General features: G+C 36.6%; 1 protein-coding gene across 16 annotated transcripts in view; it reads right to left on the minus strand.

The window, feature by feature from the left end:
* Positions 1 to 12,610, minus strand: part of SCEL (sciellin) — a 149,391-nt gene that overhangs the window by 77,374 nt on the left and 59,407 nt on the right. For all 16 annotated transcript variants that reach the window (XM_027844586.1, XM_027844579.1, XM_027844588.1 and 13 more), the window contains one exon: positions 9,670 to 9,735. In XM_027844586.1, coding sequence (XP_027700387.1) covers positions 9,670 to 9,735 — 66 coding nt within the window. The remainder of the gene's footprint in view (positions 1 to 9,669; positions 9,736 to 12,610) is intronic.

The following is a 12,610-nucleotide window of genomic DNA, read 5'->3' on the forward strand; positions in this document are numbered from 1 at the left end:
CTCAGACTATAAAAACATCCTTTGGTAACAAGGAAGATCAAAACATACAACCAGAAGAAGACAACAAAGTCAAAGCTCCTAAATCCAAAGCCTCCAAGAAAAATATGAATTGGTCTCAGGTCATGGAAGAATTCAAAAAGGATTTTGAAAAACAAGTAAGAGAAATAGAGGAAAAATTGGGAAGAGAAATGAGAGTGATGCAAGAAAAGCATGAAAAATGTGTCAACAGTTTGCTAAAGGAGACTCAAAAAGAAATACTGAAGAAAATAGCACCTTAAAAAAACAGATTAACCCAAAAGGCAAAAGAGGTCCAAAAAGCCAATGAGGAGCAGAATGCCTTAAAAAGTAGAATTGGCCAAATGGAAAAGGAGTCTAAAAGCTCATTGAAAAAAAATAATTTCTTAAAAATTAGAATGGAGCAAATGGAAGCTAATGACTCTATAAGAAATCAAGAAATTACAAAACAAAACCAAAAGAATGAAAAAAAATAGAAGACAATGTGAAATATCTCATTGGAAAAACAATTGACCTGGAAAATAGATCCAGGAGAGATCATTGAGCCTAGACATCATCTTTCAAGAAATGATCAAGAAAAACTACCCTCATATTTTAGAACCAGAGGGTAAAACAGAAATGGAAAGAATCCACCAATCACCTCCTGAAAAAAGATCCCAAAAGGAAAACTCCCAGGAATATTATAGCCAAATTCCAGAGTTCCCAGGTCAAGGAGAAAATATTGCAAGTAGCCTGAAAGAAACAATTCAAGTATCTTGGAAATATAATCAGGATAACACAAGATTTAGCAGCTTCTACATTAAAGGATCAGAGGGCTTGGAATATGATATTCTGGAGGTCAAAGGAGCTAGGATTAAAACCAAGAATCACCTAATGAGCAAAACTGAGTGTAATCAATGAGGGGAAAAAATTGATATTCGATGACGTAGAGGAATTTAATGTATTCTTGAAAAAAATGAGAGCTAAATAGAAAAATTGATTCTCAAATACAAGACTCAAGAGAAGCATGAAAAGGTAATCAGGAAAGAGAAATCATAAGGGACTTATTAAAGTTGAATTGTTTATATTCCTATATGAAAAGATGATATTTGTAACTCAGGAGACCTTTCTTATTATTAGGGTAGTTGGAGGGATTACATATAGACAGAGAGCACAGGGTGTGTTGAATATGAAGGGATGATATCTAAAAAAATAAAATTAAGGGGTGAGAGAGGAATGTCCTGGGAGAAGGAGAAAGGAAGAGGTAGAATGGGGTAAATTATCTCATATAAAAGAGGCTGGAGGGGGCAGCTAGGTGGCGCAGTGAATAGAGCACTGACCCTGAAGTCAGGAGGACCTGAGTTCAAATATGGCCTCAGACCAAACACTTGACACTTAATGTGTAACCCTGGGCAAGTCACTTAACCCCAATTGCCTTTAAAAAAAAAAGAGGCAAGAAAAAGTTTTTATAATGGAGTGGAAGGGGAGGAGGTGAGAGGAAATGAGTGAACCTTACTCTCATCAGATTTGGGTTAAGGAGGGAATAACATACACACTCAATTGGGTATGTAAATTTATCTTGCCATACAGGAAAATAGAGGGGAAGGGGAAAGGGGGTGATAGAAGGGAGGGCAGATTGGGGGAGGGGGTAATCAGAAGCAAACACTTTTGAGAAGGGACAGGGTCAAAGGAGAGAATAGAACAAACGGGGGGTAGGATAGGATGGAGGGAAATATAATTAGTCTTTCACAATATGACTACTATGGAAATGTTTTCCCTGACTGCACATGTTCAGCCTATATTGAATTGCTTGCCTTCTTAATGAGGGTGGGTGGGAAGGGAGGAAGGCAGAGAATTTGGAACTTAAAGTTTTAATGTTAAATATTAAAAATTGTTTTTTACATGCAACTGAGAAATAAGATACACAGTCAATGGGGTATAGAAATCCAGTTCACCCTATGGAAAATGGAAGGTGAAGGGGTAAGAGAAGGGGGGAGTGACAGAAGGGAGGGCAGATTGGGAGAAGGAGTAAATGCATGCCATCTTGGGGTGGGGGAAAGGGAGAGATGGGGAGAAAATTTGGACCCCAAAATCTTGTGGAAGTTTAAAAACTAAAAATAAATAAATTAACTTTAAAAATTTTTGGTGTGTAGTTCTTTTCATTTATAGACTACTGGTTATTTATACCATGATGTAGACAACTGAAATCATAATAGCAGATATTAACTTACTTAAGAATTATCCCAGTTAGATCAAGCTGGGAATTACTAACCCATTAAACAATCAGATGTTTAAACTGGAATATTGTTTATTTGTACTCATTACCACTCCTACCCACTTTCTCTGAAAGGATAGCACTAACAAAGAGCTCAATAGGGCAAGCAGCTCTGAGAATTAGGGGGAGGGTTTATCTCATCTCTGTGTAGTTAAACAATTAATATGGGAATTCTCATTGAGACCATTCAACATCCCAAATGCCTGCTGCTACTGACTCTAAGAACATTTCAATAGGGAAGGATATATGAAATTAGGGGAAAATGATATCTGTGTTGTCAAGAACAACAGTGACTAATGCCAAGTAAATTTGACCGCACATAGAAGAAAAACAAGATAGAGAAGAATGGAAAGATTAACATTTAATGACACAAAGTGAATTAAGCAGAGCTAGGAAAACATTTTATACAATGAACACAATGATGTAAATGGAAAGAACCACAAAATAATTTTAAAATATTGAAAAATTACAAAGAAAAGCTTGGCCTTGAAGAAAAGATGTGAAAAAATATCTACCAACTCCTTTGCAAGGAGAGGAGAAGAGTGATGTGCTAATTTTTTTTCTTGTTCTTTCTCTTTTTCTCTTCAAAAAAAAAATCTTTGTTACAAGAGATGGTCACCTGAAGAGTTACATGGGAGATAATCTAGGTAATCTTAAAACATATCAACCAAACATTTATTGAAAAAAAAAGAAATAGATTGACCTTTCCAAAGACAATATTAGACATTGCACCCTCGATTACTCAGAAATTGTTCTCTCAACTCTCCCCTTTCTCTCAAATGTCATTCATTCACTCATTCAGCAAATGCTTACTGAGTATCTATTGTGTACAAGGCACTATGCCAGTCATTGTGGGGGGAAAAAAAAGATGACCAGGAGACAGTCCCTATTCTGTTAATAGATAAAATGATCTACACACATCCATAAAATTAGGTAAAAAACATAATACATGACAAAAAAGACAAATTAACAAGGTGCTGTAGGAGGTGGGAGAATAATGTCATCGTGTTGCAGGGGGAGTGGTGGTGATTCAGAGAAGAATCACCTGAATTGTTGTTCAAGTGATGTCTTGTAGGATGAGTAGTTTTTCAACACATAGAGATAGAGGAAAAGAACATTTTAAAGGAATGGAACAGCAAGAGCAGAAGAAAGGAGACAAAACAGTATTAGTTGTATTTAGGCAGTAAAGAATGATCCAATTTGGCAAAGACAATAAGGTACATATAATGAATAGGGGAAGACTGAAAGCCTGGAAGGAAGATTGGCTCCAGATTCTGAAGGCTCTTGAAAGGCAGGCTAAGCAGATAGTACTAGTTTTTGAACAGCATTATAACATGAAGGGCTTTTGAGCAAGAGTGATCTTGGAAGTGGGGGGTAGAGACATAATAGAACCAATTAGAAAACTATTGCGGTAGCCCAGGAGTGAGATAATTAAAGCCTAAACTAAGATGGTGGTAATAAAAATTAAAGGGGGAAAGTAGAACTGACATAAAAATACCTGGGTATGTGAGGCCTCAAAAGAGCCTTTGTTCACATCTGAAATGCTCTCCTCTTCACACCTATACAGTTGAAATTTTGACTCACCTTTCAAGAAGGTCCCACTTAGTTGCTGCCTTACCTGATTGTCCCCAAACAGAAGTAAGCTTGTCTTGCTAAAAACTTTCATAGCTTCTATTCATAGACCAGTAATGCACTTTTGCTATTTGATTATATATAAGTTCTGTGTGTGTGTGTGTGTGTGTGTGTGTGTGTGTGTGTATGTATATATCTTTCCAGTCAGATTGAAAACTTAAAGAAAGGGACTTCTTTATTTGTATCACCCCCATTGTCCAAAGCAGTGTTTTGATGATAGTAATTTAACAAATAGTCTCGAGGACTTATGATTTAACAAATGTTCATTGAATAGATGTTGAAGTGATTGTCATGGAAATTCCATAATAAAATTGCCTTTCACATATTCTTTATTTTAAATTGTTTTATAGTGTCATATTGCCCATGCTGTTTTACCTATTGTATGACAGGAACAATTGCTTAACAGAAGCTTTTGACGAATCTGTCTGGTGTTGAACTCCACTTTCTCCCTTTACCATATTCTTCCCAGTGTTTTTCCAGGTCAGTGGATGACTGGGATGATCATATGGCACAGCTAACTTCCAAGAGTGACATACTAGACAAGTTAGGGCTTTGTATTTATCGTCAATATTTTCCAGAGTCCCTTCCTGGATCACTGCCTTATTGTGGCAGATCAGCTTGCACAGTTCAATGAAACTATGAGCATTCAGGGTTACCCAAGATGGATAGGTCATAGTGGAGAGTTCTGAAAAAAAGGTGATCCACTAGAGAAGGAAATGGCAAACCACTCCAATATCTTTGCAAGAAAATGTCATGAACGGTATTTAAAAGAAATGACATTAGAAGATGAACCCCTCAGGGCAAAAGGTATCCAACACATTACTGGGGAATAATAGAGGACAACTACAAGTAGCTTCAGAAAGAATGAAGCAGCTGGGCTTCTATGAAGCTGAAAGGAAGCTCAGCTGCAGTGAGTCTGATGACAAAAGGAAAGACTGATGCTATAAAGATCAATATTGCATAGGAACCTAGAATGTATGATCTATGAACCAAGGTAAGCTGAATATGGTCAAATAAAAGATGGAAAGATTAAACATCAACATCTTGGTGTCAGTGAACTTAAATAGATGGCAATGGGTGAAAAGAATTCAGGTGATCATTACATATAGTGCTATAGGCAAGAATTCCTTAGAAGAAATGGAGTAGCCCTCATAGTCAATGGTGAGAAAAGCAGTACCAGGATATAAACTCAAAAATGACAGAATGATATCTGTTTGAATCCAAGGAAAACTGTTCAACATCACAGTAATACAAGTCTATGATCCAACTACTGTTGCCAAGGAGATCAAAGTTGATCAGTTCTTTGAAGACCTACAACATCTCGTAGAAATAACACCAAAAAAAAGATGTCACATTCATCATAAGGGATTGGAATACTAAAGTTGGACATCAAAAGATAATTGGAATAACAGGCAAATTTGGCCTTGGAGTACAAAATGAAGCAAGGCAGAGAGTAATAGTGTTGTCAAGATGACGCTTGGGTCATAACAAACACTTTTTTTCAACAACCCATAAGGCAACTCTACACATGGACATCACCAGATCATGAATATTAAAATCAGATTGATTATATGCTTTGCAGTCAAAGGTGGAGAAACTTTATACAGTCAGTTAAAACAAGACCTGGAGTGGACTGTGGCTCAGATCATGAGCTTTGTATTACAAAATTCAGACTTAAATTGAATAAAGTAGGGAAAACCATCAGACCACATAGGTATGACCTAAATAACATCCTTTGTGAAGCTAGGATTTCAACCAAGAATCACCTACCCAACAAAACTGAATATAACACTTCAAGAGAAAAAATAAATAAATATTAAATAAAATAGGACTTTTAAGCATTCCTGATGAAAAGACAAGAGCTGAATGGGAAATGTGACTTTCAAATACAACAATCAAGAGAAGCATAATAAAGTAAACAGGAAAGAAAAATCATAAGGGATTCAATAAAGTTAAACTGTTTACATTCCTACATGGGAAGATGATACTAGTAACTCCTAAAAATGTTATCATTATTAGGGCAGTTAGAAGGAGTATAGATAAACAGAGAGCACAGTTATTAGTTTACTATAATGGGTGATACAAAAAAAATTAGGGGGTGAAAAAGAGGGATGTAGTGGGAAAAGGTGGGAGAAGTAGAATGGAATAAATTATCTCACAGAAAAGAGATGCCAAAGAGCTTTCATGATAGAGGGGAAGATGGGGGGAAGGTGGGAAGCAATGCTTGCCCCTTGTTCTCATTGAATTGGCTCAAAGTGGGAAAAATACACACATTCAGTTGGGTATAGAAGTATATCTTACCCTGCAGAGAAGTAGGAGGGGAGGAGGATAAGAGAATGGGGCAGGCTGATACAAGGGAGGGTGGATTGGGGGAGGCAGTGGTCAGAAGAGATAGATAAATTGGGGAAATAGTAGAATGGAGGGAAATACATAATTAGTCATTATAACTGTGAATGGGATGAACTCACTCAGAAAATGGAAGCAGATAGCAGAGTGGATTTAGACATGATTTAGACATAAAGGGTGATGTCATAAACAAATTAGGGGAGCATGAAATAGTTTACCTTTCAGATCTACAGATAAGGGAAGAATATATGACCAAACAAAAAAGAGAGAGCATTATGGGATGTAAAATGGATAATTTTGATTCCATTAAATTAAAAAGATTTTGCACAAACAAAACCAATGTAGCCAAGATAAAAAGGAAAGCAGAAAACTGGAGGGGGTGGATTTATAGCAAGTTTCTCTGATAAAGGCCTCATTTCTCAAATATATAGAGAACTGAGTCAAATTTATGAGAATATGAGTCATTTCCCAATTGATAAATGGTCAAAAGATATGAACAGACAGTTTTTAGATGAAGAAATCAAATTTATCTATAATTATTTCAATAAATGCTCTAAATCACTATTGACTGGAGAAATAGGAATTAAACCAATTCTGAGATACCACTTCACACCTATCAGATTGGTTAATATGACATAAAAGGAAAATAACAAAGGTTAGAGGGGATGTGGGAAAATTGAGACCCTAATACACTATTGGTAGAGTTGTGAACTGATCCAGGCATTCTGGAGAGGAATTTGGAACTATGCCTAAAGGCTTATAAAACTGTGCATGCCCTTTGACCCAGCAAGTACAACCACTAGGTCTGTATCCCAAAGAAATCTTTTAAAAAGGAAAATGACCTATATGTATAAAAATATTCATTGCCGCTCTTTTTTTTTTTTGACAGCAAAGAATTGGAAATTGAGGGGATTCCCATCACTTAGTAAATGGCTGAATAAATTGTGGACTACTATTGTGCTATTGAAAAAATGAGCAGGATGCTCATTGCCTGGCAAGACTTACATGAACTGATGCAAACTGAAGTGAACAAGACCAGGGGAACATTGTACACAGTAATAGTAATATTGGACAATGATCAATAGTGAATGACTTAGCTACCCCGACTTAGATATTCTCAGTAATACAATGATTTAAGATAATTCTGAAAGACTGATGAAGAAAAATGCTATCCACTTCCAAGAAAGAACCAATGGAGTCTGAATGCAGATTGAAGCATACTTGTTTTCCCTAAACCTTCTTTATTTTCCTTTTTTTTCCTTTTTGTCTGTTTTCTTTCACAACATGACTAATATGAAAATGTTTTACATGACTGCATATGTATAACTCATATCAAACTGCTTGCCTTCTCAATGACGGGTGAGGGAAGGAAGGGAAAGAATTTGGAACTCAATTTTTAAAAAAAAAAGAATGGAAAATCGTTTTTACATATAATTGGAAAAAAGAAAAGAAAAAAGAAAATTAGAGATATCAAAATATTGTTTCATGAAAAAATGAGCATGATAAAAAAACAAAAAACAAAATGGGAGGGACTTAAGAAAAGAAGAGATTGAGAAGTGTCAAGAAAACACAGAAGAACTATACAAGAAATATCTTAACATTGCTGATAACCATGATGGTGGGGTTGCTGATCTAGAGCCAATCATCTTGGAGAATGAAGACAAGTAGGCATGTGGAAGCATTGCTAACAATAAGGCTAGTGGAGGTGACAGAATTCCATTGGAGCGATTTAAAAGACAAATATGATGTTAAAGTGTTGCACTCAATATACCAATAAATTTGGAAAACTCAACAGTGGCCATTGAATTGGAAAAGATCAGTTTATATCTCAACCCTAAAGAAGAGCAATGCCAAAGAATGTTCCAATTATCAAACCTATCAAGTTGTGCTCATCTCACACACCAGCAAGGTTATGCTTAATATTCTGCAGGTTAGGTTTCAGCGATATGTGAACAGAGAATAGAGAATTACCAAAACAGTCTGATTTTTAGAGAGGCAGAGGAACTAGAGACCAAATTGCCAACATTTACTGGATCATGGAAAACGCAGGGGAGTTCCAGGAAAAAAAAATCTACTTCTTCATTGACTACACTAGAGCCTTTGACTATATGGATTACAACAAAATGTGTCAAGTCCTCGAAGAGATATGAGTACCAGATCATCTTATTTATCTCCTAAGGAACCAGTATGCAGGTCAAGAAGCAACAATTAGAACCAAACACGGAACAACTGATTGGTTTAAGATTGAAAAAGGAGTACGACAAGACTGTATATTGTCACCTTATTTAGCATATAGGCAGAGTACATGATATGGAATGCCAGTCTGGATGGATCAAAAGCCAGAATTAAGGTTGCCAAGAGAAATATCTATAATCTCAGATATGCAGATAACACTCTGATGGCAGAAAGTGAAGAAGAATTAAGAAGCCTCTTGATGAGGGTGAAAAAAGAATATGTAAAAGCTGGCATCAAAAATACTAAGATCTTGGCAACTGATCCCATCACTTCCTGGCAATTTGAGGAAGAAGAAATGGAAGCGGTGTCAGATTTTATATTCTAGGGTGCAAAGATCACTGCAGATGGCAGTGATTAAAAGACTCTTGCTCCTTGGAAGGAAAGCTATGACAAATCTGCATTACATACTAAAAAGCAGAGACGTTATCTCGCTGATAAAAGTATGTATAATCAAAGCTATGGTTTTTCCAGTAGGCTCAGTGCCAAACTTTAAAATTGTGGTGCTAAAGAAGACTTATGAGAGTTCCTTGGACAGTGAGGAATTTTAATCAATCAGTTAATACTTAAAGAAATTAATTCAGGCTATTCACTACAAGGTCAAATACTGAAGCTGAAGCTTAAATACTTTGGCCACATAACGAAAACATTGGATTCATTGGAAAAGACCCTAATGTTGAGAAAGATTGAAGGCAAAAGGATAAGGGGCTGGCAGAGGATGAAATGGATAGACGGTGTCATGGAAACAAAGAATGTGAACTTGAACAGGCTTTTAGAGATAATGGAGAATAGAAGCCTTTGACCATGTGGATTACAACAAAATGTGTCAAGTCCTCAAAGAGATGTGAGTACCAGATCATCTTATTTTTCTCCTAAGGAACCAGTATGCAGGTCAAGAAGCAACAATTAGAACCAAACATGGAACAACTGATTGGTTTAAGATTGGGAAAGGAGTATGACAAGACTGTATATTGTCACCTTATTTAGCTTACAGGCAGAGTACATGATATGGAATGCCAGTCTGGATGGATCAAAAGTCAGAATTTGGAAGGGCTTGGCATGCTATGGTCCATGGGATCACAAAGAGGACATGGCTGAACAACTAAATACCAACAATATTCCAAAGCATCTCAAATAACACTTTTTAAAAAAATTCTCCTATAAAATTACCCAGCAAATTAGGTCCTTACCTTCTATTTCCTGCTGCATTCTGGGTGGCATTATACCCTGGAGGTGGTGGTGGAAACCAGGATTGTCTGTTAAGAAATAACACATGTTATAAACAAAATGTTCAGAAGATCTAATCCCAAAGCAATGCCTTTTTAGGATCAACTTACAACATTTGGCAGCCAAAAAAGACAAATTATTTTATGTTAGTTTATTTTTTTTATAAATACCAATTCTTGTAAATAGAATGGAAAATACCCATGATACATTCATGCTCTCTATATTGAAATCAATTTCCTGGTTTCCTTTGGACACTAAATAAGACATTGTAGTGACAATAGTGTCAAAGAAATAATGACTGAAAATATAAAGAATCAAACTCAGAGACATAAATAGTGTCACCTTTAGTGCAGAAATCTTTTTGCCAATAAAGAAAAAACAGACCTCATTTAATTACCCTTTGGATTGGCAGGAGCATCTGAGAGGTCCAGCAAAAAGATTAAAAGGTAAAGCAATAAGGAGTGCTCAAAGGATGATAGACAGGAAAATGAGGGGTCTGGAAAATATACTATCTGGAGAACTATTGCAAGGACTAAGGATGTTTATTCTGCTGGAAGAGGGAGAATGGGGCAACCATAATAGCTATTTTCAAATACATGATAGGTTGTCATGTGGTAGGAGATATATTTTTTATCATAACAAAGGAAAGAAGTAGGACAAATGGGTGAAAAGTGATAGTGACTCAAATTCCAACTCAATATTTTGACATATTAAATACTCAAACCGTTCACTAATGCTTCACATTATAGCAAATTTCTAGTCAATGGTAGTGTTAAAGCAAAAGCTAGATGACCAGGTATGAAGGGCATTGTAGAGGAGACTCCTGCTTTCGTGGCAGATTAGACTAACTGACCTCTAAGGCCCCATGTAACTCTAGGCATGAGAGGGGCCAAAGAACAGAGGTTATCAAGTTTTGGTGCTGGGCTGACTAAAGTGTTTTTTTTTTTCAAATCTCCCCAAGAAATGCAATAGTCACAAGCATAACAGCTAGGCATGAGTCAGTATTGTGTTTTTTATTAATATCATTTGGTTTCTGTACCTCTAATACTGTACTATTGTTTTTATAACATGGAATTCCTCAATCTTTTCTTCTTTCCTGGCATTACAGGTTTATTTGCTGCTCTATACCTATTGGATGGGTCTTAACAAAGGTTGCAAAGGCATGTGCATAGAAAGCTGGCATTGTAGTCAAGAAGACCTGTGTTCAAGTCTTACCGCTGACACATATTGGCCATATGACCTCATCAAGTCAAGCACTGAGAAGTGCTCTATGCCAGTGCTTCTTAAACTGTGGTTCACAACCCCACATGGGGTTGCAAAAATATGGCAACAGTAAAAAGTTTCTGAAAGTAAATTGGGCTTATCTGGAATGGACATTTAAAGTTTGTCTTTGCATCTTCTCCCCTCCCTTCTTCATTCCCAATTTCTCTATTTTTATAGTTTTCCGTATCTCCCAAATGCCCATCCATGCCCCGGTAATGACCCACCCATTGCTGCCCTCCTCGTTTCCTGTCCAATGAGGGGAAGTATGGTTTCATGTGAGGTGTACTATATCATGAAGAAAAACCTGAGTTCTAGATTAGGCCCTGTCTCTAGCTATGTAAAACTGAGTGTTTCACTGAACCTTCTGGGCTTCAGTTTCCTCATCTATAAAATCAGCACATTGGATTTAGAATAAATCTCTAAGCAGTATGGCATAGGGGGATGAACACTGGCCAAAAATTAATTCAAAATCAAACACATAATGAATCTGAGGTGTTTATGGCAGCACTTACTTGTGTTGCATCAAACAACTTCACTGCAGCCTTGGTTCTGAACACAAAGCATGTGCACTTTGCACTGAGCCTGTCATCATGCCATACAACACCAAAGAACACTGCTAAAATGAGAAAAGGGCTGTGACTAGAAAAAGTTTAAGAAGCCCTGCTATAGGTAACTCTCTAAGCCTATCAATTACATAGATGGTTCAAATCTGCATTGCTAGAGGGAATTCATCACTGGAAATTTTTTATGAAAATGAAATGAGAGTTCCAGCTCCTATCTTACCAAAAAAGCAAGACCTAATCAGAGAAGAAGATGGTAATGGTCATAGGAATACTGAATATTTTACCTAGGAGTCCTCTCTATATAGTTGTTATCAAAATTTTGATTGTACTTTGATTATAACTAGCTAGTCTATACATGGCAAAAAAAGTAGCCACTTAGGCAGCATGATTTAAGGGGTCTTAGGAAAGATTTACTTGCACCCAAAGTTTCTGCCCTACTAGGATGACATAATGATTTATGTTTCCACTATCGCTGTTATTTTGAAGTGTGGGGCATTGTCTCTAGAAGGTTTCTATTAAGATTTATGGTGTAATACAAAAAGCAATGCATAAGGAGAGAAAAGATGTGGATTCTTGTTCTAACATAGCTACTAATTTGCTATATCAAAGACTTAATTGAACTTGGAGCTAGAAGGTATCATAAGATCATAGAGCTAGAGTTAGCAGGTACCTCAAAGGCCATCTAGTTCAACCTTCTTCCCCATTTAACAGATGATGAAACTGAGACCCAAGGAGGTTAAGTGACTTGCATTCCACAGTCCCTCAAAACTGACCTTTTCTCTATTTCTCATTCAAAGCCAATGGTCCATATCCCATCCCTGTGCCTTTTCATTAGTTGTCTCTTTGCAGGCCTGAAATGCACTTCTCCTTACATCCATCTCACAAAGTCTTTCGTGTCTTTTAAGATGTATCTTAGGTACTATTTTCTGATTGAAGCCTTTCTTGGTCCCCCCAGTTACCAGTGTCCTCCCTCCCAAACCACCTTATGTTTGACCACTTTGTGTGTATATGTATGCCTATATTAACTCTCTATTTATGCTGTATATATTTTTGTATATACTTATTCTCTCCATTAGAA

This window comes from Vombatus ursinus, unplaced genomic scaffold, assembly GCF_900497805.2.
Source record: "Vombatus ursinus unplaced genomic scaffold, bare-nosed wombat genome assembly UNPS02014942.1, whole genome shotgun sequence".
Taxonomy (NCBI): domain Eukaryota; kingdom Metazoa; phylum Chordata; class Mammalia; order Diprotodontia; family Vombatidae; genus Vombatus; species Vombatus ursinus.